The sequence below is a fragment of the Colletes gigas genome, unplaced genomic scaffold (assembly GCF_013123115.1).
Source record: "Colletes gigas isolate AHSC1104 unplaced genomic scaffold, ASM1312311v1 Colletes_gigas_Sc00021, whole genome shotgun sequence".
NCBI lineage: Eukaryota > Metazoa > Arthropoda > Insecta > Hymenoptera > Colletidae > Colletes > Colletes gigas.
In genome coordinates this window covers 199,658-223,651 of record NW_025106650.1, presented here as the reverse complement: position 1 = coordinate 223,651, position 23,994 = coordinate 199,658, and the positions used below count along the sequence as shown (strand labels likewise).

Here is a 23,994-nt window from a genome sequence, read left to right as displayed (position 1 = left end):
GTCGTTTCCTTTAACTCGCGATCTCTCGACACTTTGTCCGTTTCAATGGGACGAATTTTTCGCGGCAACGAAACACGCGCCAAGGATCGAGAGAACCGATCGAGTCGAGACTAAATTGGCGCGAGATCACCAAGGTATACGGCGGTTCGCATCCGGTACGATACAACGATCGCGTCGATAAAATTAAGAAGAAAGGACGTTGCTCGACGATAACCGGATACCGCGAATCACGGTTTCACGCTTCGTCATGTTCGCCGAATGCGATTGTCCGGTGTGCATTTTTTGATGCGGCCGAGGCAAGCATTACCGAAGATAAAGGCAGAGCCTCGTGCCATAAACCTCGAAAATACGCGTTACACGGCACGAAAGCCTGATCGGCGCGCATCCAGCGATGCTTCGTACGAACCGGGAAAGGGACACCGACGCGGCGGCGGGCGTGTATATTTCTTGGCGACGCTCGAGCGTCGAGCGTCGAGCGACGCGCGTACGCGCTTCCTGGAGAGGCTCGTTGACACACGGCAGAAAAAATCGGAATATTTCGTAAAACGAAGAATGCGAGGAGCACCGCGCCGCGGCCGGTCGCGTCGTCGTATTTTACACGACGGTCTGGTGCGCGGAACCTCCCACACAGGTAGTTATCTCGGTGACTTAATACCAGGTAATGTGCTCTCCAGTTACATCTCAGCCGATCTGGCTGGCTTGGCTCTCCTTCTCTTATCCTCCCTTTTTCTCTCTTCTCGGAGTTGGCCTGGCCTCTCGTTCGGACCGGACCGACCGATCGGTGGTCCGGACCAGACGAGAAGGCTATGGAAAGGGTGCTGGAGGGGCACCGAGAAAAGACCAGGGAAGAAAATTGAAGAATAAGAGAGGGAGAAAAAGGTGAAGAGAGGTGTTGAAGTTACTCGATCCCCGTTCCCGTAAACCTACGCGACGCGACAAAGCGATCCCGAGACTCCGTGGTGTGGATAGTTTATTATCGACAGGCCTGCGAGACTATTCGCCGTGTACACACATTTTCATTGTGGGAACGACGCGAGGGGATCCTGGGGTAATAAGAATTCGTTCGTACGAGCCGATGCGGCAACCGAGTCCGTGTTAAACGGGCGCGATGGCTAGAATCTTAGACCGAAGCTCGGCGAAACTTTCTTCTCCTAGATCTGAAAAATCATTTTAACGAATCGCTCCGACTAACCATTCTCTCGAAATAAATCAAAGAGCACCGGTCGGTCTTGATCGAAGATAAACCGTTTCGTATACTAAATTGCACAAAGTCGTTTCTCTTATTGCGCCCTTTCCTGCTTCGAGCGAAGAACAAAGAGATAACGGCACCGATTTCAATCCGTGAAACGGCTGAAATCACCTCCCTTAAAGACTTTTTGATATTCCTGACTACGCAGAAGGTGCTGATAGATGGTTTAAATCGATCTCTCGGAGGGCCAACGAGCTACATCGCGAAAGAGATCTCGAGAGGGAAGGAAGCGAGTACGGAGGCGGACGGGGCTAAAGAAAATTGAAGAGGAAGGAAAAAAGGAAAGCTGGAAGAAGTGCTGAAGTTACTCGATCTCCATTCCCGTAAACCTAGACGACGCGACAAAGCGAACGAGGGACTCCGGTTCCCCAAGGACGGTTTATCACCGTACGTTCTAAAACCGTTCAGCCTCGTCTGCGTTTTCGCGGCGAGAGTGTATTTGCCGGAATCGCAACTCGTAAGAAGCGAGTAGCACGAGCGAGGAAAACGATACGCGTGCGCTCGAGAACATAAGCGCGATCGCGCTGATTATAGGGACAATTATTATTATTTTATTTAGCGAAGCTGTTTTCGATGTACATAGATATTTAATCTGTCAAATAACGCTTAGGAGAAAAGAAAAAAAATCAACCACCCTCAATGATATCTTGCGGAAACCGCGATTTCGTTGTAACAAAAATTTAAAGGTTGCCAGCGAACCCTCGGATTTACAGCGATCTATTCACCGACGACAGTTGCCGCGTATTGTTCGTGATTTCGTAGCGAGCATCGGCGAAGGGATCGCACCTAATAAGAATCGAATCGTACGAGCCAGGAAGTAACACGGTGTGTGCACTTTAGCAGCGCAACAACGAACGCGAATCGTACGGCAGTTAACCTATCGACAGATAGAGTTTCACTTTGAACAACCAGCCTCGCAGCAGTCGGTTAGCATTAACCGTGGATATTTATCGTTACGCGTCGATCGAACGAAAATCCATGCAAGGTAGGTACGCGTTGCGGGAATAGCGACTGTTTCGAGGTTTCGCGGCTATGAGCGGAGGATCGAATTCCGCGTCAGCGTTACAAACGTAAAATACAAATAGCCAAGAAGAAGAGGACCGACGACACGGAGGGAACCCGAAACTGTTGCATCCGTAAATCGGAGCGAAAAGGAATCGAAGGAAAGATGAACGAACGTTGCTATTTCTCGTAATAAATTCATCATCGAGATAAGCATCGGTTTTTCTGAGAATAATGTTTCACGTTCGCGAGGATACACGCAGTGGTCGATCGTTAATTATCACCGACGACGCGAGTCCCGAACTTTTCTATCGCCGCTTTAATGACCGTCGTTAGAGCGAGCAGCTAAGTTTTACGAGCAGCATAGGATGGCAGATTGAAAGCGGCTGGTCACCAGGTGCCGAGCTCCGTAGGCGACAGCAATCCGTGCCATCTGCTAAATCGGTCTCCTCCCCAGGCTGCTTCAAATTTTACTCGAAATTATTTCGTCCGACCCCACCTAATCTCGATGGCCTACCTAAACAGCGTCCTTAAACGCTTCGACGCGACTGTTACGATCGGGGGAAAAGAATCTTTTTAAACGTTACGTTTAGTAAAGTTAGTTCCAACGATTCGAGAAGCGTCGTGACGTCGAAGAAATATATTTGGCCAGATACCGGGTGTTGGAACGTTACATCGGTAGGAACGGGCACCCGGGACACGTGCGAAAACAAACATCATCATCGCGGCTGTTAAGTGAAAAGATAAATACCCGCGAAAACTCTCGAGGCCGATACTAGTTTTTTCGCGAGGCAAATGCACCGCGAAGGATGCTGAAAGGCCGGGTAATCGTCGTATGGCGTGTGGCCGGACATTAACATATAATGGTCAACGTTATTCTTCTCTCCGTCACGTTGGGCCCCGTTTAATCATTCTCGGTCACCCCGTCACGTAATCCCCTCTTTCGGAACGATTGTCAGGCCAGATTACCGGACATTAATTTGAAAAATGTAGCGGCGTCGACGAGGGCGAAGCGTAAGCTTATTAGCCGAAAAAACACGGAGTACCCGCGCCACCATCATTCGACGATTACGCCCGGGCGTTAAGGCGAACTTTTGCGCTTCGAATTTATACGAGGCAGTTACGCAACGCGTCGTACCTGGCCCAGAAACCGATCTCCACCGCGCTATACGATATCGTTCAACTGCCAATTCGAGTTACCCGCATCCCAATTTCACGGCCAGACTTCCCGTCCACGGAACGCTCGTCCCGACGCTCAAATTATCCGAATAACTTAAGCCCTTCGTTACACCCTTGTTCGGGACTCCAGTTTCGACTGGTCAATAAGCGTAAGTAAGGAACCCTGAAACTTCTAATCAAGATGGCGGGAACGGGTATAATTAAAACGGGGGTCTCAACGACGGAAGCGGGGAGCAAACTGAACCGCGATCATACTTTCGTACGAGTGTCGTGCGATCGCAATTTAACAGGATAACACTAGGAATTCGAGATACGAAAGAATAGATCCTCCGTCGCTCGTAAAACTTTTAGTTGAAAATTCATATCGCTCGAGAACCCATTGAAACTCCTACTCGTATAAATGCACAAGTATAGATTGCTTTGAAATTGTTCTGATTTATTCGCGCGACCACATCCTCGGAAGAACCCTGATTATTATAATAGTATAAATAGAGCTGCTTTAAGACGAGTATGTATAATTTTCGTTGGAAAGGGCTATCTAGATAAAAAAATGTGAGTAGGCGTGCGTAACGAGCTTTTTTTCATATTTCTCGTGTTGCGTCCACCCACGATCTTTGGAAGTGGCAGCTCACGAAACCTGGTTGCGTCTACAAATCAGGTTACAGCGATGATCGATGAGCCGGGCCGCCTAATTGAGAACGAAATTCGGTACGAATAACTCGCAGGGTGACGCACGATATCCGGTACCCATCGTGTCGGGAGAGGCGCACACATAAATACAGACGGGCTGGCAGTGCGAGCGGACATAACCGATGACAGATTGGCAACGCGGGTTCTACAAAGTACGGAGGGAAATAATTCGTCGGCTCGACAACTTCATGACCCCTAAGTTACTTTCCGCGACGTTACAGTACATCTATCGGAGACTTAACGCCCTGCGCCAAGGAAATCCAGCGTGCCTACTGCAACCCGTGTGTAGGAAATTTAAACGCGTCATTCCGTGGTCTACGCGTGCGTGTGTACTCGCATAGCTTTGTTATCGGCGCGAATGCATCCAGCACCGCGCGCATAAATAACCTCCGGTGACGTTGCTCGGAAGTTGATTAACCCACGTGCCGCGAGACGAAGATACTTAATCGCGAGGAATGACGTTGCCCGACGCTCTTAAAGCTTCTCGGAGAGAGTGCGCTCAGGGACGCCAACCGTTTAACCATCTTCGACCGCGAAAAAAACACGGTTACGACAAAATGTTGCCCCGATAAATAAAGCGGATTAGAGGTAATCGAAAGATCGAACGAAACACGCCTTTCTCGTTAACCAGCCGTCTCGGGAACGATTCAATTACCACCGGACGTACGATTTTCCAAGCTGGTGTTATTAATCAATGGTTTCGAGAGTACCGGGGCTGTTATCGGTCGATCTTGAGCACCTCTGGAGGCCAAGCGTCTATCTCTCATTCGGGTATATCGTGATCTAATGCACCATAGACGACCTAATTACGCTTCGACCGCGAGCCGGCACATTTCATGCTGACACGTAACGTCCCAACCCGTACCGACTTATCATCCGACTACCGGCCGATCTCTAATCAGACCCTTTGGTTTAACCGAATCAACCGTCGCTTTTGATCGTGAATCAAAGAGGAAATTCAACGATTGGCCGTCAACTTTACCTTCCCTTCTCTTCGATTAGCTTTTCCGTCCGAGAAAATCGCGATCGGTTCGAACGTAGCTTGTCCGTTGCTCTCTAGAAGACGCGTCGGTGCAGAAAGGGTCGCGCGATCGCGAAGGATGCGCAGTGGATAAAAAGAACGAGGCGGAAACGTGGAAGGGTATCGACATGGCCGAGGCAGGAAAGACTTAATCCCGAGACGCGTGTCAGTGAACCATTTGTTCAAGGGTGAAGAATGCCCGGCGCTAAGAAATCGGCTGGCCGACGCTTCACGGGCCGATAGGTGACGTTAAGAAGAGAAATCACGCGCATCACCGGCCAGAGGAGCATAGCCTGGATAGACTATATCGACAAGGTACCCTACCGCGACGCCGACACGAGGAACACTGTAAATGGTAAAGGCACAAACATCGAGAGCCGGTGGTACGGCGGTGTGTACGGAGCGCGTGTGCACGGATAGGCCGAAAGTGGTCATGGGAAAGGTATCGGTGCGTTAAGGCCAAGACTGGATTCCGCGGGGCGAGGCCGGCTCGTTGGCGGGTAGGAGTGTACAAGGTCTTCGATACCTCGTAAATTACCACTCGGGGGCCCCCACTGCCAACCAACTCTCGGCTCAACTAATGTTAAGCTGCCTACGTTTTCGTCCTCCCGGGGAAACACTGCCGTCCGCGACCTAACCCCCTTACAGAAAAAACACAAGCGCCGATCCGTGCCGTTTCGACGCATTCTATTTTACACTCTTTTTTCGGGGTGAACCTTGTCTTCGGCAAATGAGCCGGCCGACCATCCCGTTTATTTCCAGCCCTTGGTGCTAACACCGGCCGAATCGATCGGAAATCGAAAGCGAAAGCTCGTTAAGGCGCGCCAGGGATTGTATATTCCCCGATATTCTTTCGTTCGTAAATTTTCTGCCGGCCGAACGTTATTGGGAAACACGAAACGCGCCCAGAACCCACCATCCGAGCGCGATCCTTAACACGGTCCTGATTTCGATCTCGGCCGAGGGAACAATTCGAACCTAGACATTCCGAATTCCACGGCACGCCTTCGCTCGATGGCCCTCCGACGCGACCATTTTCAAAATTTTACAATTTCCTACGCCTCCGCTCGTTCCAATTAATCGTAACCAACTTTTCTCTCGATTATTTACAATTACGAGAATGTTAACTCTGTGTCTTCCTAGCTTACCTTCTATTCTCGAGGGAGATTCTATGGCTGAAAATAAGTAAAAGCCGTAAAAATGAAAAGTAGACTGAGAATTTCGACCGAATTCGAAAATGTTTCCCAAAAAATACAGGCTTGGGGTTCGATGACGTTCGTTCGTAGCGCGAACGGATGTAACCGCGTCGTGCAACCCTCCATAAGACTGTCGTTGGAAGAGACAGAGATCGCCGAGGTGCGCGCGAAACCAACTTTACGACAATATAATTTTGGTAGCGACGCACGAATGGTGTGGAATGCGACGATCGGAGTCAACGAACGGTATAGAAGTCTTCGATACGTCGTAAATGGCCCATCCCCGACCCCTTTCCAGCCGTATCCAGCTCTCCATCTCGATGGATACATGCACGTATATATACGCATAATATCGGGCTGCCTACGTTTTCGTCCTACCAATGGAAGACTGACAACGAACGAACGACCGAAAACACTGACGACGCGCCCAGTCCTCGCTCGCGAACAAAGCTCGGTAACTCTCTATTATACGACCGATCGAGAAAAGGAAGAGAAGACCGAGGCCACGCCGACGAATACGAGGCTTCGTACATTCCTGCATTTTAGTAGCAAATTGTTTTTTCGCACGATCGTGCTGCGGATCATTTGACCGTGACGGAACCAACCAACGAACCAAGAGCTGATGAGAATGAGAAGCATAGCAGCAACTGTTTAAAAATAATAGAGTACTTGTTCGAAGGAAACTATATTAAAAAAAATCTCTTTGGAATTTTTAACAGGATTTGCATGCTGCTGGGAAACAAAGTAGCCGTCGATAGCCTGGAAATCGTTCCAGGGTGACAGAAATTAAAGTCGGCGACATTCAAAGCGAAAAAGTATTTCAAAGAATATTTCAGCCTAAACGGTTTTCGGTCAGTGGCTATTAACCCTGTGCAGCGGGATTCGTTTGAAACCGAGCAGGAACCGATGGTCCGTAAAGCAGAGTGGAGGACCGCGAAGAGTCCGTGGGCTCGGGCAGAACCGATTACATCGAAGGATCCCGACGTTGGGGCCCAACTTTTGACGGGGGGATTCACGAGAGAGCCTATTGTTGTGCTTAATTTAGCGTTAAATTGTTTACATCTCATTAATCGCCGGGAAGAACCTGCGGGCAGACCGTCATGATCATCGATGCACGTCAGTCATGGACCGTGGGCATCGCTTTTAATTTCGAATTGACCACCGTGGCCGAGCTGTACCCTGGTCTTGGAAAGAACGGACTATATCTCGCGTGTCTCTTGTTTCAACGTGTACGATGGAGGAACGCTCTCGGTCGAGTCTACGTCGCTCTCTAGCACGGTGCACTCGACTGCGTCAGCCACGAACGACAGTGGAGCAATATTGGAACTCGAGCTCGACTCGACTAGACCGGTTCGTTCGTTCACTGTCAGTCGAGTGCACTTCGCGGTAGCGACACACGCGAGCACGTTATTCCGCTGGGTTACGGTCGACCAATACAAAACGTCCAACTACGTCCACCTTGAACCGTGTCGCTCGAGTATCCTCTATTAACGCTGCGTTTACCGTTCGTTTGCTAGGGACAATGTTAACGTACCGAGACTCCTGAGCCTTTTGCGACATCGATTTCTATGCTTCAAATTGTTACAGCCTTCCGAGCGTGAACCGTATCGCCAGGATCGCAGCTAGAACCATCGGGGGATTTAAGAACCCGCTAAAATGTGTTTCCGTTTTGTTGCGTAACACAAAATACGACCGGTAGTCGAAACACGATAAACTGATCGCTCGAGACTATCGAACAACCATTCCCCTTTACTAGTTGGTTGCGTAGTATAGATAACAAATAAGTTTTTGGAATTCTGAGCCAAGCCTCGGGTACGCGTGCATCCCTAACGTAAGCGCAAATCGTACCCGGAAGTCGCTAACAGTTTTAACTGCAACATCTCGCACAGTGGTTCAAGCTGTATCGGAATGCCGATTATTTCCGGGGTGCTTTAGTCGGTTAATGTAAATACTTTGGATAAACGACTCGAGGAATAGTAACCCGCGCCGTAAACGCGGATTTGCCGTTGAGTCGGGGAACAGAGCCCCACGACAGTGTAAAATACGAAACCGCTTGATTATCTATGGTCATATTTCTCGTCGCCTTCGTTTTTGTTAACGCATTAGTAGACCCAAGCACAGCTACATGCTATGATCATAGTATAATTTCACATAATGAGAACTCTGGTAACCGATCGGTTAAGGGATACAACGACTATCTACACGGAATCTCATGCTATCGGCTTTCAATAAAGTTGATAAAGTCAACTGTACAGGTACAGACCGCGAGACTATCCGACGCCTGTAAAGGAGATGCAACCGGCGAATAATTCACCCGTTATCTATACCATCTACTGGCTGGTTAAGCAATTTCTCGAGAACGTCGATATAATGCCGTGTTCCACGCGTTACCGGCGAACAAGAATATTCTACGAATCACGCACGATATATGAAATTAGAATGTTTTCCTACGTTAAACGCGCATTGACGAAAAACGCGTGTAATCAATAATAATCGTAGACAACATAACCATCGATATAACTAGATTCGAGTCATTTTCGCAGCGAAAGTGAACGTAATGTATATGAAGTAAAATATTTGTTTGCGTAACATGCACGGTTGAATGACTTACCTGTTAGATGACTGCCGGTGAATTCAAAATCATCGTCCTGATCCCAGTGCTTTAGGCTCAAATTCGATAACGAGGTCGCGTTGGCAAATTCCAAATTCGCGAAATGCCAATCCAGTATTTGACGATCCTTCGAAGATAGGTACACATCACTGTTAACAATGAACAAAGTTTCGTATGTTAACCAAAGTTTAATAGAAACGATTATTTAAACGGTACAGGCCATACGTAAAATTTACCTTGGAGGAGAAGCCTCCAATTCCTGTAGCTTTGCTTCGATTTCCTTTTGTTGTTCCGACAATTGATCCCACTCCTAACGCGCAGAAAATTAACGGTGTAAAATACGTAATTAATTATTATAACTGAACAGAATGTTATTAGAGTCTGTACCTTGCACGTGTTATGAAGATCGCGTAATTTTGAACGTAACACGAATTCTTGCGTTATATCGCGTGTCTGTAGTTTACTTTCGGTCATTTCTTTATATTGCTTATTCAACTCGACCAAACGATCCATGATCGATATCATCTGTAACGTTCGATAAAAGACACTTTCAAAAACTTTAAAGAATAATTGTTATGATACTTACTCTGTGTTGATTAGTGATAAGTCTTCCTTGAAGCGATAACACGGAACGTAGATGAGCAACTTGACGTTGTTTAACGCCTTGTTCTTGCAAACGTATCACCCACTCTAATGCTTGACCTAAAGACACGGGTCGCGTGTTACCACCCTGGCCAGTCGATCCAGCATTACCCACGTAATTGAAATCTAATTGATGCGAAAGATACGATGTTGCCTCCAATAACCTATTAAATTCCCTTTCTACCATTTCATCCTTATCTTTTGGAACCTGTTTGTGTCCAAAATGTTAAAAGTAAGCAACATTTTGAAACATGTCTTATTGTCATTGTATTTCCAAAGAAATAATTATAGTAACCGTTCGACCGTCGCTTTCGTACAAAGGACACTTTTGTCTAATTTTGTGGAGTTCCATATTAATTTGTTTACTAAGCGTTGTTACGGGATTCCCACCTAAACCTGTAACTACCATTGCACCAAGGTCAGCAATGTACGAAGATTTACGAAAAGTTGCAATGCGACCACCAACGCGATCCTATAAAATACGAAATACACGTAAAAGGTCGTACACCCTTTACGAAGGCGAGACAAATTGTATTCGTAAATAACGAATACAAATTTTAGGTTAGTTCTAAAACTAACTTCCGCTAATGGATTTTTTAATCCAACATCCAAACGAGCAAATCCACGGTTAAAAGCTACGTTATGAACAAATCAAAAATTTTTATTCGTCGTTCGTGAATAAAATTTGCCGGAGTCTCTTTTACAAATATAAACTACAATTTAGAATGATACTTACCCTTGCTTCGAGGACGATTACTTCTAAACCAAATTGCTGCATCTGTTGAGCTGCAGCTAAACCAGCAATACCTGCCCCAATTACAATTACTTTACCTAACTTCTTAGTAGGTAATGGCTGAAATGAGAAGTTTGGTATTAAAAGAAATACAACCTTGGATTAGGTTGGAAACAATAAATTACAAAACGTATATTACCTTAAATCGCTTGAATACACCAAAGTTTATAAAACCATGCCTTTCTAAAAATGCATGAATTCGACGTGCTAATACAGTGTCACTGTTATAAGGTGGTTCGATAGCTGGCAGTGCATTTTCAATGATCAATTGTTGTTTTGGATTCTCTAGCCATAGTTGCAACTAAAATAAAAAATTACATCTAACAAAAGAAATACTTTACAAATGTGGGTCATTGTTGTTATACAACGTACCAGTCTGTTTCTTATATGAAGGAAAACTTTCTGAGTTTGTGGTGGACCGCCGGAAACATCTGGGAAACAAGCTGCCTCTGTAGAAGTTAATTTATCAAATGGAAGACGACTTTGAAATGCTGCCCCTTCTAATCCATTAAGTAATTCTTTCACTATAATTGAAAATATACTTTGAAAGCCTTTTTCTCAAAGAGGAAATAATACTTTGTTAATCTTTTGTGGACCCAAGGTTATCTTATATAGTTAAAGCTGTCAGGAATATCCTACCTTGAGACCGCAAAGGATTTAAAAAATATTATTTACCATGTGGATCTTCATGATCACTATCTTGATCATCCTCTTCTTTCACTTCCACTTTTGTTGCCGAAGATGTAGGAACAGATTGTGGCATGGCAGCATCAACCTCTTTCTTTACTTCAGGCACAACTTTTTTCTCTGGTGTTACTAGACCAGTTTTAGATTTCTCAGATGTGTCTGAAGCATTTTCATCCTCTAACTGATTATACTTTTCTTCCATTTCTCTATATTCCACCTACATACAGGTATAGATACAACAGAATGTACTGCCAATCATAACTTTTCACAAAATAAGGCTTAACAAGAGACAGAGATCCATCTTGACATATAGGTTAAACATGTTTGCAGCTATTTATGAATTAAAAGTTGTATAAAACGCTTTCACCTTGATAGATACGCACAAAATTCAACTCAAGTAAAAAAGAACTAACTTATGATTGCTGACAAATTAGTTCAAACAACGAATAATTAATTTAATCAAAACATAACCTAGTCTACTTGTTTACAACTTAAAAACGTTTACTATTAGGACGTATACATTTTATTACACATACAAATTTATTTGCCTGAACAACAATACATAGAAAAATACAGATAAACGGACACTTGCTTCATATTATGAGAAATATTGTAAACATTTCAAATTAATCATAACAATACAAAAAGTATCCATCGAAGCAAACAGTATTAATAACACCTGAAAAGCACAATAGAACAAACCTTCGCCCTTTTCCTTCGACTCATGTTGTTGCTATTTAGTAAGATTTCCACAAAATGTAATCTCTACTGTGCAAAATCACGCAGGTTTGTTTTGGCTCTTCAAACCGGCGGCACATACAATTATGAAAACCAGAAACTACAGTAACATAGAATACTACGTCAAACAGAAACGCAGTACGTCTCTGACATCTATATTAAACAATCTTAACTGTATAATGACTCTAATCAAAACGTTTATAATTGCAGCAAATAATACATCTTAAATCTTTATACATATTCACGATAAAACATTTCTCGAATGCGTTACTTAATAAGTTCCATGACTTGAAATTATGTAGAAACTTTCTATGTGAACTGCTCTCACCAACCAGAGATGCCAGAAAAGCACCGTCGGGTGCACACGCACACATGCCAGATACGCGTACGTGAGCTCGTGGAGTTTCGGAAAGTCGACAAAAGCAAACTGACGCATGCCCTCTTTCTCGATTCTCCGAAGCTGCCCGAAGTAATTTCGGATCGCCTCGTGGGAGTCGAGAGAGAAAGGCTCACATTTGCCTTCTCGCTCTAAACAACTGAAATCCGACCTCCCGTCAACAGCATACGATTTGGATTCTCGAGCCGAGATTCTCGACTGCCCAGGCATTTTTACTTTCCGACCTATGTAGGCGCACATAAGGAAAGTACCCATAATGAAAAAAAATTTTGTAAAATTTATTTTACGGAAATACACGTTTTAAGACCTCCTGATCATATTTTAATTATTGAAAAAAAAGAAATTTTTTTTTATTCCCATGTATGAGCACACATATGTATATTATTAATACGATTTTTGAAAATCAAAATACTTTAAGATTGAAAATTAATAAATTAAAATGAGATTCCACTCTTTACCAGTATTGAGCACGCTGTGGTATTTTTCAATAAGAAGAGTACTTACTTTTATAACAAACAAACAGTAGAATTAATAATTGCAGAAATTAATTAATAATGATTTTCCTCGATTGTTTTGAGATAACTATCAATTTGTTATGACGAACTAAATAGAACTAACTAGAAACAAAGGAAAAGTATCCCGTTTGCCAGTTTAATACAAAGTATGGGTTGTATCTTAAATTTTAAAAGGACATAGTCGAATATTTTTAAAGCTACAAAACATAGCGTTTCATTGTAGAACAGTAACATAAGTTAGCAGGTAATGTCATAAAACTGTTTTTCCCAGCTATATCCCTTTTTACCTGAAGTATAAGGTAAAAAGTACGAGCTACAAGGTACGACTATCCGAAAATCGTTCACATTTTATCAATGTAAATGAAGCGGCCTTTCCATCAGAGTTAAATACAAAATTTTGTTATTTCTGTGAAAACAAAACTTTCAGTAAATGTACGTGGTGTTTGAAATTTTTATGTTTTGACTGTTTTTGTGAAAAGTACCATCCAGATTCATGTACTTCGTACATTGAAAATAACATATGTTAAATGTAATCGGTTAAATTTAACTTTAAAAAAAAATATTCGAAGGTCAGACAAAAATATAATGTCATATTTAGTGTACGATTAAAGTATGATTGAAAAAATAAAAAAAAAAAGTTCAAGCAGGATTCGAACCAGCAGAGCAGAACAAGTTCGGAACTTGCAGGCAAAGACCTCATCACTCACGCCACGCTGATTAGTGGTGAACATAGTTCTATTTCTGAAAATAAGTATCTGTAATAACTTTAATAATATCTCAAAGTAAAACCTAACTCAAAACCTGGTACCATTCCAACTTTTCCTTGTTAGAAACGAGTTTTCAATTTGTCTTAGCGAAAGTCGCAATCACATTTTGCACATTATTCTAAAACATTTGTGGTATTCGTTTTCAATGCGATTTAAGTAAGCATGTAATGTATAAGATTTCATTTAATGTTTTCTTTTCTAGAGAAGATAGAGAAAAAGTTTATATAATTTTTTTTATATAAAATTTAATTCGTCCTAAGATTTATATGAAACATTTAAAAGATTTTTTATACATTATGCCTATATATCGGAACAACTATGAAACAAGAGGTATAATCTGTAAGGAGTGTATGTGTGTGGCTAGGAGAACCGTTATCGTTTGCGTCGATAGGAGTGTTTAGTCTAAGCTAGAGTAGGTATCGAGTGAGGTGTTTAGGTTTAAGCTGAAATACGTTTTAGAGACTGCGTCTCGAACGTGCGTTTTGTTTAGATCATTATTATAAGATAGGAATAAGGAAGGGTCGACTTTGACTGCAGGAACGTCACTCTGTATCGAACGTTAGTCGAGAGCAATCACAGTTTTACGTTTATGATCTTTTACGTTTACGTTTTATGTCTTTCTTTTATGTTCTTTATGTTAAATAGTTAGTAAATATTAAATAATATAATTACATCGTTACGTTTAGTGTTCACGTATTTGAATCCGTCCACACGCCTTTGAAATGAGAACATAAAACTTAAATGTAAAGTTTCATTTAAATTCATACAGCTATTTATATTCAATCGTATTAACCAGTTAACTGTGGCACGCTCGTTTGAGAGCGCGCACCGTTTTGTGTCGCCAGAATCGAGCCATGACGAGTATACTCGTCAATCACAGAGTAAGTTGCGCTGGTAAGATATTGGATCAAAAAGATGGGTTTATTTTATAAAATTGACAATTTTATTAGTAATATTTACTTATTTGTTTAACATACACATATATTACATACATATTAAACTAAACACGCAATAAAAACCCACTCGATAGCTAGATATCTTCGGGCCAGTAGGTATCAATAGGCTCAGCGCCTGGTCGGTGTCACGCATTTGTCCCATGACTGACCATACCTGAAGGAACCCTATTATAAATCAACTTTCTGACTTTTGCCTTTGCCCCTTTTAGGCTAACATCTAAAAAACGTTATCATTGCACATAAATAAATTCGTTATGCGAACTGGTAAGCTGTTTCAGCCGGTGCATACGGGGATGCATAAGTTCATCTCAAATTATTTATATTTTTTATTTGCTTGTTTTATTCCGCCATGGCCTCAAAATATTCTAAACATCTTGAAATTTAAGAATATGTTTTGTTTTTCTCAAAAATTACAATTTAAATAGTCAATGGTAACTACTTTATAGGCATGACAAGTATACTCGTCAATACACAAAATCGTGCCACTTCTCCATGACGAGTATACTCGTCAATCACAGTTAACTGGTTAATAATATACATATGTGTGCTCATACATGGGAATAAAAAAAAATTTCTTTTTTTTCCAATAATTAAAATATGATCAGGAGGTCTTAAAACGTGTATTTCCGTAAAATAAATTTTACAAAATTTTTTTTTCATTATGGGTACTTTGCTTATGTGCGCCTACATAGGTCGGAAAGTAAAAATGCCTGGGCAGTCGAGAATCTCGGCTCGAGAATCCAAATCGTATGCCGTTGACGGGAGGTCGGATTTCAGTTGTTTAGAGCGAGAAGGCAAATGTGAGCTTTTCTCTCTCGACTCCCACGAGGCGATCCGAAATTACTTCGGGCAGCTTCGGAGAATCGAGAAAGAGGGCATGCGTCAGTTTGCCTTTGTCGACTTTCCGAAACTCCACGAGCTCACGTACGCGTATCTGGCATGTGTGCGTGTGCACCCGACGGTGCTTTTCTGGCATCTCTGTCACCAACGAAGTACGAATAGATTTTGATCACGAGGGGAAAGTTACTAAGTTCCGGTTACAATTTTGTCGGAGTCAAACGAACATCGAAATGACGAACGTCCATTTGACTAGGATTTTATGGCGCACAATTAGACATAGAATCATTATATCGATGATCGTATAGCGATATAACTAATTTTTCAAAAACTCTAACCTTTGAACAATATATTATGTAAATCGTTATGAAATAACAATGCTTTGAGAATAAATCACGATCAATTAAAATATGCTATTGCTTACAAGTTCAAATACGTAATAATTGTATGAATTACTCCGAAATATCGATGTATTAAATATGACTTAACATTCTAAAGTAAAAAATAAAGAAAATTTATAATGTTTTCGGAAAATATTAATTCGTGACTTCTAGAAGAAAGTTACCAACTCTAGCACCAACCAAAATGCGTTGCAAATAAAAAAGGCTTTTGGTTGATGATAGACGAGTATTAATATTTCTTCAATGTATATCGATATTACAACAAACTATAACTTTAACAAATCTAGACCATGTAACATAGACCGTATATTATCTATATTGCAATGTTGCTTGTGAAAATTTTGTTATTCATTGAGAAATATTTTTCGTCGTCTATCGATACATTTGTACTTCATGACTATAACTTTACATAACATGAATTCTTGAATGCAATATTTACGAATATGTATTTGACGATTCGACACACAACATTAGAATTTAAACAATAATTGGAAAATGAAGATTCACGTAGGATTCAAACGAAATACCATTGTCTTGTCCCATTTTCACTGCTAAGTTTGTATAATATAATATTTTATTGTAGATTTTAAATAAATTAAGATCTGTTGTATTTCGAAATACAAGCAATCAAAACAGGACTCTCTTTTACTGGCTCACTATTATATTTAATAGGTATTGTAATAAAAAATTAATAATTTGTGTTTGACGTACAAACTAAATTCTTTTCAAGAAGATTCTTTTTCAAGAGTTGATGAACAACGCATAAAAGAACTTGGTCCTGATCTTGCTTGTGCAGAATGGCTTTTAAGAAATGGAGCATTTGTTAGATGGAAAGATTGCTCAGAAGAGTTAACATGTTATGATTCATTACCATCCGAAAAAAATAATTATTTCATTGAGGCTGTTAATGCTAATGATGCTGGAATTAGTCATGTTGGGTTTCCATACTTTGGTCAGTGTTACAGAAGTCTTTTTTTATTAAATGGAATTAAATTTAACCATAATTATTCACACAAAATGTTGATTCAGAAGGGTGCAAACATATAAAGGAAATAAAACTTGAAAACTGTAGGTACATCAATAATCAAGCTATACCATTATTGTCAGTTCTTAAAGATTCGCTAAATAAACTGGAACTTATAAATTGTAAAAGTATTACCAATGAAAGTTTACCAGCCATAAAAGTTTTAAAGTATGTAATATATATAAATATTTTAAAGAAATACAATAAACAGAGTTCCAAACATAATAGCACATCCATTTTTCAGAAATTTAGAAATATTGAAACTTCAAGGATTACCGTATCTCGAAAATAAAGATTCAGTTTGCAAAGAACTCATTGAAGCCCTACCTAACTGTAAAATTGACATCTCATAAATAAATTATATATTTTGATGCATAATGTACCATTACTTTTATATTACTTCTATTGAAAAATGTAAAATAAAATGTGAAATGTAATTTCCGTAACATTTGTGTAATTCAATCACATATACCTTTTCTCCAGATATGTCTTAAACAAATACGCCATATTTTACAGCTCTTATGTTTAACTATGGAATGTTAAACGTATATAATTGTAATAAATCGTAATGAAATCATAAACGTATGTAACAAACTCATCTCTGGAAGCTGTTGTACATTTCCACCAATATTTCCGTTAATATTCCCGCCAATATTTTTGCCTATTCCCGCCAGTATTGCCACCTATTCCCGCAAATATTGTTACGTATTCCCGCCAATATTTCCACCTATTCCCGCCCATATACTACTTCAATATGTTGGCTAGCCTGCTTTGTGCAATATCGAAGATTCGAAGTTTGAAATAATTTTGAAAGTGTCGAGTGAAAGTGTAAGATTTAACGTTGTACGAGATTTTTTCATTAAATATTTTAACAATTCATAAATATGTCTCAAGAAATGAATATTTTATGCTGTTTTTCCTGTAAAATGTATCAGGTACCTTCTAAATACGTTAATTATCGTAATTACCAATGTGTTGCGTTATTACAATTTTTAACGCATTCTTTACAATTTCTTTTTCAGGTCCATATAGTTAAAAAAGCGAAAAAATGGCAGTGCAAAATATGCAACGTGAAACAGTCATTCAGTCGGGTAAGTCTTTTGCTGTTTTCTATATTAAAGAATTTTATCATAAATTTTTGTCATAAATGTAACGAAATATAATTCTTAATATTGTCGAATAAAAAATTAAGGAATGCTAAAGAGTAGTCGAAAATTAAAATTTATAGGTTTATTTCCAAGGATCAGGGAAAGATTGTCGTATTCATGTTCAAAAATTAAATGCTACGAAAGAGTATGAAAATCAACCAAGTACATCATTTGTAATGGGCAATGATATGCATTATGGTAGTTGTGACAATGATTGTTTTGAGCAGACTAAGTTAGAAGTAGATAAAAATAGGAAGACAAAATATTTAAATACATTGTCCAAAGAGACTCTATGTAGCACTTTCCAAACTTCAAACCATGAGAATAATAGAGAAAATGATAACTCTATGCATCTGAGTAATAACAATATGAGATACGAATGCTTCCAAAGTACTCCTTGTTATGAAAATAATAAAATAGAAAATTCCTATTGCAATGGAAAAGAATGGGATAATACCATAGCTCAAGAATCATTTAATGATAAGTCAAATGATAATACAGATAGCAAAAAAAATATTTTTGGCAAGAACATAACAGAAGCCAAAGATATAACAAATATTTTTGATGATAATGAGGATTTTGATATTACAATTGACTTTTAATTTTCTTCAATTCCTTTAACTCCAATAAAATATCAATTATTTTTTCTGAAACTTTTGTAAAAAATACATATATTAATAACAATTTTTTTGTATCAATGTTTATTGTTCACCCTTATACAATAGCATAGGAAACAAAGGAAATATGAATTATCGTTTGGACAGTATTTATTTGTTTATTTCGCATGATTTAAATACATTGTTTTAGTTTCAAAATCTTGTAGATATTCTCAGGATACTAACCGAGAACCTAGTATATAACACAGACATACGATTGTAAAAAATAAAACGCTAATGGAAATAGTTAAATAGTTGATAAAAGTTATACAGTATATGGTTTGTGACAAGAATAACAGAGTATCTTTTAAATCTTTTGTCATACTTGAAGTAATTATATCCAATTCAAAGTAATACATATATAGATCCATCAGCATTTCATTTTTTATAATAATGACTGTTAGCTGTAGCAATCACAAAAGTTTGCATACTCCTAGTAAGACAGAAGATTGCGCAGAATAAATGGCACTGAAAGTTTATTTAGTTTCAGTGAAATATAAACAGTCTTAGCAATGCATATCTTTAGATAATGGCTGGAATCACTTTTTGCCTTTTACTTTTAACGAAATTAGTTTGTAAAGATTGTAAGACGTTTTGTAGCAGTGCGTCATAAGAGCATTTTTATTTTGCATCGCTTAAAGGCAATAGGAAAATCAATAAAGTGGCAGTTTTAGTGGAATAGACGTTTTACGAAGGTATAATTGTATAGAGAATTTTTGCAAGAAAAGGCAAAAGGTTTTTGGCAGGATGATTTTGCTATTGTGTCCATTTTTTTGTTGTGCGTATCAGTCCATAGTCACAAATCCAAATTTGAACTGTCCTAATGCGATAGATGAATACTTAAACTCTTTCTGTTCCTTAGACAAACTATTGTCTAGAAAGCTACAGGTATTGGTTATTTACTTCGCGAAGAAGTATCGTTTTTTAATTTCAGATAATTGAAGTTTCAAAATTACTCTAAATTTCATTAGGCAAGTATCGATACAAGTTATTTGCTTCTTGTATAAAGACCTAAAGAGACGAGAGTAAATAAATTATTATAAAAAATATCTGCTATTAAGTAAAAAAAGGATCATCGTTTAAATCGTTTCTCGTTCTTGTTTGCGTGTTCCAACTAGACGCACATGGTACACGAGAAATTCGTTTCGATCAGTCGCAATAATTTTACCATAAAAAATAGCATTAAAAATATGCACAGTAGTCATCGAACTGTGACTGTCTAATGGAATAAAAACGTTATCAATTAAATATCACGATTCCGTTTTTTTTTTTTAATTAAATATCACTAAATAAATTACGTTATTAAATGCATTGCAAAATTAATTAATATACATCTAAGGCAATGCGTCACGCATCCTTCGACAATACGACCAAAGAGAAAACAAATAAACCGTTCAGTACTGATGTCTGTGTCGTCGGAAGTTCACTGCGTCTTGATGATGCCTCCAATTGCTCTGCCAGCTTCTACTGCGTCTGTTCCAAACACTGTTCAACAGGAAAATACGTGATAGAAACGTTTGGCTTGTCTACCAAATAGCATAAACTTTATTATTACTTTGCTATATCGTGCTCGGCATTAATCAGTATGCAATAGTCAAGCTTTCAATGGCTTACTTACTTTTGCAACTTTTTTCGTCTCTTATTAGGTGGACTACCAAGTTCACTTTCACGAATAATTTGCAAAGCTGACGGTACAAACATATCCTCTATGGAAACGAATAACATGAAATAAACTGTGGCAGGAATGTGTCCCGATCCCTCGCGTATCATCGTACCAACTTACCGAAAGTGTTCACGTATTTTCTCTTAGAGATCAATCTTTGATGTTGTTGCGGCTGCGGTAAAGCTTCCCTCGCGTTTCCAACAGTGCAATCCCTTGTACCTTTACACCCTTTCAAATGCGCCAATTGATTATGAAGATAGGACCTTTCGATAGGCGTTAACGAGGAAATTCTGTTCCATTGCTCGAATGGGTCTGAATAATAAAATAGTAACGATAGAAATCGATTTGCTAGAAAAGAGACAATTTAAATACCATACTTACCGATTCTCAGATTATAATAAGTGACCAAACCGGTAGTGAACTCGCAGTAAAGAAAATTATGAGTCGCGTTAATCGTACGGATGCACGAGTACGTGTTATTGTTCGCATTCATGCAGAAACAGAATGGGCCTGCACTCCACATGGGCGCGGTACGCCAGTGATCGTTGTCGTGCTCGAAACAATTCATTTTCTCCGTCAGACATTCTTTCTCGAGCTTAGCTTTCTTCCTTAGCTTTCGCTCTTTCTTTTTTAAACGTTCCTCCTTCAGTCTTCTCCTCTCTTCCCTAGCGATTTCTTTCTCGTCCTTCTTCGTATACGTATCAGGTTCGCAATAGCATTTGTGACGAGCTTCAAGAGGGGTGTTCAACATCGGCGGCAATCGACGATTGCTTGCTATATCGATTATATCTATCGTAAAAAAATATGTTCGATCAGATTTTATGTTAGAATCTATTAAGAACAGACCCAAACAATTCTTTCATTTTTAGAGGTATCATAAACAATTGCGGAATAAAGTTTACTTTAAAGATAATAGAGTTATTCGGGCGGCCTGTTTCAAGCGTCTTATTCTATGTACAGGCACCAACCTTGTCGATTCTTCCTGTCAGGAGATTCTAAAATGGTAACGTCTATCCTAGAAGGTCCAAGATTTCCCGTTGTTCTATTTTTCTGCATCTTTGGGAATTTTCTCGTTGGAGTGATGGTAACTGGTGTCGGCATTGGCGTCGTGATCGTAGTCATGGGTAACGATGCAGTTCTAGAACGATCGTTGGTCGTTGTTTTAACAAATACAGGAGTCGTTCTTTGCGACGCTGTTGATTCGGCAGCGTTTGAAGTATCTGAACCTGTCGATAGCACTGTTTGCGCATCCATATCTAGTGTAGTTTCTCTGACAAAGTCACTCCAAGTCCCTGTACTGCTAGACGTCTCCTTTTGAATCGTTGTCTCTTTCATCGTAGTGGTAGGAAGAATCGTGTATTTGGTCTGATGATACTGATGCCTCGGACTGGACACTGTACTCTGTGTGGTTGCGATTGTCTCTGCCGTTTCACTGACGTTCACTGCCGAGACTTCATCGTGGACGTTATTCGTAAACAGCGTGTTGTTTCTGCGATGATGAATCTTTTTGCGCTTTTGCGACTTATCGTCCTCGACTTCAGTTCGGTTGTTCGACGTTTCTTTAATCCTCGGACGACGCGGTACCTTCTTCAATTTAGTCGTCATAGGCACGGTTGTTGTAGTTAATTCTGTCGTGGTGATTGTATCGCTGTCAGTACTGTCAGTAGAGGTGACATTAGGCCTGGGTTTCACCGTAGTATCCATAGAAGTGATTCCTTCCTCCGTGACTTGATTCGATTTCGAAGTGGAACGGATTGCCGGAACGGCTTGATTGGCAGTACTCGCGTGATCGTGTTTCTTGTGATGACGATTCGCGTGATTCCTTGGTGAATGATGATGCGATTTCGGAGATTCTTTCGCATCCTCGGTATCTTCTTCCGTGTCTGGGATGAAGTGAGGTCGCTTGATCATCAAGTGACGACGTATTTCCTATCAAAAGTACAACAGTATTAATCAAATTAGACGATACGATTATTACCGAGACTCACTTTGAGCGTTTCCAACTGCATCCTCATTTCTTTAATCTGCTGCTCTATTTCTCGCCTCGAAATGCGCCACTCGTTCGGATCCTGATAGACGGTTTCCGAACAATTCACTCCACCCTGCGGGAGGACCGAACACTTGGCTGGCAACGTTTTGCGCGTTTCCGAGTGGCGAGCTTGCGTCTGCTAAATGCGAGAAAGTTGTTTTCGAGTGACGGTTATGGAAAATCGTTTGCTAACTTCCTACGATCGAGGGAGTACCTTCAAGTCGTCGAGTTCTTCCTCTATGCTCTCCATGATCTTGGTCACGTGTTCCACGGTGTCTTTCTTCGTGGCGCTTCGTCGCACCCTTCTGTGCCTCCTGACCACGTCTTCGACGTTCAATCGACCTTTCACGATCTTGTCCAAATCAAGATCAAAATTCTCCATCGTGTACTCGGACTCTTCCAAGTTGTCCAAGTCGAGCGTTTCCCGATGAATGCTCGATGTACGATTACCGAACCTATTTCCGAAGATACATCCGTCCATGAAACGTCTGCAATTTATCAAAGAAAGCATCGAGAGCTCTCGAAATTCCCTATACCTTGAAACGAACCTCGCGGATTCCCTTCTCACGTTCTCCGCGAGTTCGTTCATGTCCTGAAAGAATCCCTGGTCGATCGCGCGCCGGTCCCGGCCACCGTTATTATAGCTATCATCGTCCGCGTCGGTATCTCGATAACTATCTTCGCTCGGGTCAGCTTCGTCCGGCGTGTCTCGTTTGCCTAACAAAAATCGTGAACGATGATCGCCAGCTTCCTCGGAACGGCTGTGCATTACAAATTCCATCATCGCGAGAGACGCGTTCCCATCAAACCGTGATCATCGATTACGAGTTATTCTCGATCGTACCTCGTTTAGCAAAGTATCTGGCCATGTCGCTGTACATGTCCGGTGGTCGTCTGTCCCTACCGAAGCCGTACCGGTGTCCCTCGTAATCGTTCGACTCCAATCTCGTGTAGACCACTCCGTTTGGCGTGAAGCAGGCACATTTCTTCGACATCCGCGGCGGAGGCGCAGCGTATTTGCACTTGTACTTCCTCCATCGGTGACCATCCCTTTCACAACGCCATTTTTGACCCGGGACGCAGTTCGCCTGAGCTTCCGGTCGCGAGCACTCAACCGCGAGTCGCTCGTGCTTCGTAGTGAAGGTCGAGTGCACCGGATGGACTCTGTTATCCAGATGCAGCTCCGAGTCTGAAAGGATCGTCATTTTCGAAACTACTCGACGAGAACGAAAGCGAAGGGAACACGGACCGATAAAATAGGATTAGAGCCGATATTCTGACCGAAAGTCTAAGCGAGACATAGTTAAACCGGAATTCGAACGCTTCGTCGCGATAATCCCGCGATCGAACGAGTAGAAGATCGTTCAAGGTAACGGCAAGCATCGATTATGAACGTTCTCGATTTATTAAAGATCATAGCTTCTTGGTAACGCGCTTCGTAATTACAGATTGGCAGGAAATTATAGAATCGGTTTGATCTAATTATAGTATAAAAATGGTAATGTACGCATCCACACTGTGTCAATTACATATCGTTGCGAAACGAACGTTTTAATTAAATATATTCACGGTTTCCTAGCTTGTTCAAATCCGAAAGCATACGCAAAACAGTTACGTTCGCTTTATTCCACCGACAGTTTCGTAAATCTGGGCCCAACGTAATATATTCATCAAAGGATCATAATGCCAGATTGCGGCTTTTGAAGCGAAGACTGGTTTTATTGGCACGGAAAGGTCAGCGCAGCATCGGCGTAAAAGATTACGGCTTCCTGCTGTAGAAACTACGTCTCGGA

General features: G+C 40.8%; 4 protein-coding genes across 5 annotated transcripts in view; 2 read left to right on the top strand and 2 right to left on the bottom strand.

The window, feature by feature from the left end:
* The window catches only part of LOC122401075 (lysine-specific histone demethylase 1A), an 87,416-nt gene extending 75,536 nt beyond the window's left edge, over positions 1 to 11,880 (bottom strand). Inside the window, exons 1-10 of the mRNA XM_043403013.1 lie at positions 11,773 to 11,880; positions 11,059 to 11,287; positions 10,756 to 10,907; positions 10,523 to 10,684; positions 10,327 to 10,443; positions 9,886 to 10,062; positions 9,535 to 9,798; positions 9,336 to 9,473; positions 9,185 to 9,258; positions 8,949 to 9,097 (exon numbers count right to left, since the gene is read on the bottom strand). Of these exons, the coding sequence (XP_043258948.1) occupies positions 8,949 to 9,097; positions 9,185 to 9,258; positions 9,336 to 9,473; positions 9,535 to 9,798; positions 9,886 to 10,062; positions 10,327 to 10,443; positions 10,523 to 10,684; positions 10,756 to 10,907; positions 11,059 to 11,287; positions 11,773 to 11,796 (1,486 nt within the window). The 5' untranslated portion in view covers positions 11,797 to 11,880. The remainder of the gene's footprint in view (positions 1 to 8,948; positions 9,098 to 9,184; positions 9,259 to 9,335; positions 9,474 to 9,534; positions 9,799 to 9,885; positions 10,063 to 10,326; positions 10,444 to 10,522; positions 10,685 to 10,755; positions 10,908 to 11,058; positions 11,288 to 11,772) is intronic.
* Positions 11,881 to 16,085: 4,205 nt separating this feature from the next.
* On the top strand, positions 16,086 to 17,058 carry LOC122401078 (ATP synthase subunit s, mitochondrial). Its single transcript, XM_043403015.1, has 5 exons — positions 16,086 to 16,188; positions 16,265 to 16,353; positions 16,428 to 16,633; positions 16,714 to 16,873; positions 16,950 to 17,058. Exons 1-5 carry the CDS (start codon positions 16,177 to 16,179, stop codon positions 17,056 to 17,058), a joined length of 576 nt encoding a protein of 191 aa, XP_043258950.1. The 5' UTR covers positions 16,086 to 16,176.
* Positions 17,059 to 17,546: 488 nt separating this feature from the next.
* On the top strand, positions 17,547 to 18,455 carry LOC122401076 (MRN complex-interacting protein). Its single transcript, XM_043403014.1, has 3 exons — positions 17,547 to 17,640; positions 17,728 to 17,796; positions 17,934 to 18,455. The coding sequence occupies exons 1-3, from the start codon at positions 17,590 to 17,592 to the stop codon at positions 18,453 to 18,455; spliced, it is 642 nt and encodes a 213-aa protein (XP_043258949.1). The 5' UTR covers positions 17,547 to 17,589.
* Positions 18,456 to 18,708: 253 nt separating this feature from the next.
* Positions 18,709 to 23,994, bottom strand: part of LOC122401098 (extracellular sulfatase SULF-1 homolog) — a 57,715-nt gene continuing 52,429 nt past the window's right edge. The window contains exons 9-17 of one of the 2 annotated variants that reach the window (XM_043403035.1): positions 23,046 to 23,390; positions 22,738 to 22,918; positions 22,416 to 22,656; positions 22,161 to 22,340; positions 21,141 to 22,101; positions 20,554 to 20,961; positions 20,293 to 20,484; positions 20,128 to 20,215; positions 18,709 to 19,994 (exon numbers count right to left, since the gene is read on the bottom strand). In XM_043403035.1, the coding sequence (XP_043258970.1) occupies positions 19,904 to 19,994; positions 20,128 to 20,215; positions 20,293 to 20,484; positions 20,554 to 20,961; positions 21,141 to 22,101; positions 22,161 to 22,340; positions 22,416 to 22,656; positions 22,738 to 22,918; positions 23,046 to 23,390 (2,687 nt within the window). In that variant the 3' untranslated portion in view covers positions 18,709 to 19,903. The remainder of the gene's footprint in view (positions 19,995 to 20,127; positions 20,216 to 20,292; positions 20,485 to 20,553; positions 20,962 to 21,140; positions 22,102 to 22,160; positions 22,341 to 22,415; positions 22,657 to 22,737; positions 22,919 to 23,045; positions 23,391 to 23,994) is intronic. The other variant, XM_043403036.1, reaches the window with a different exon arrangement.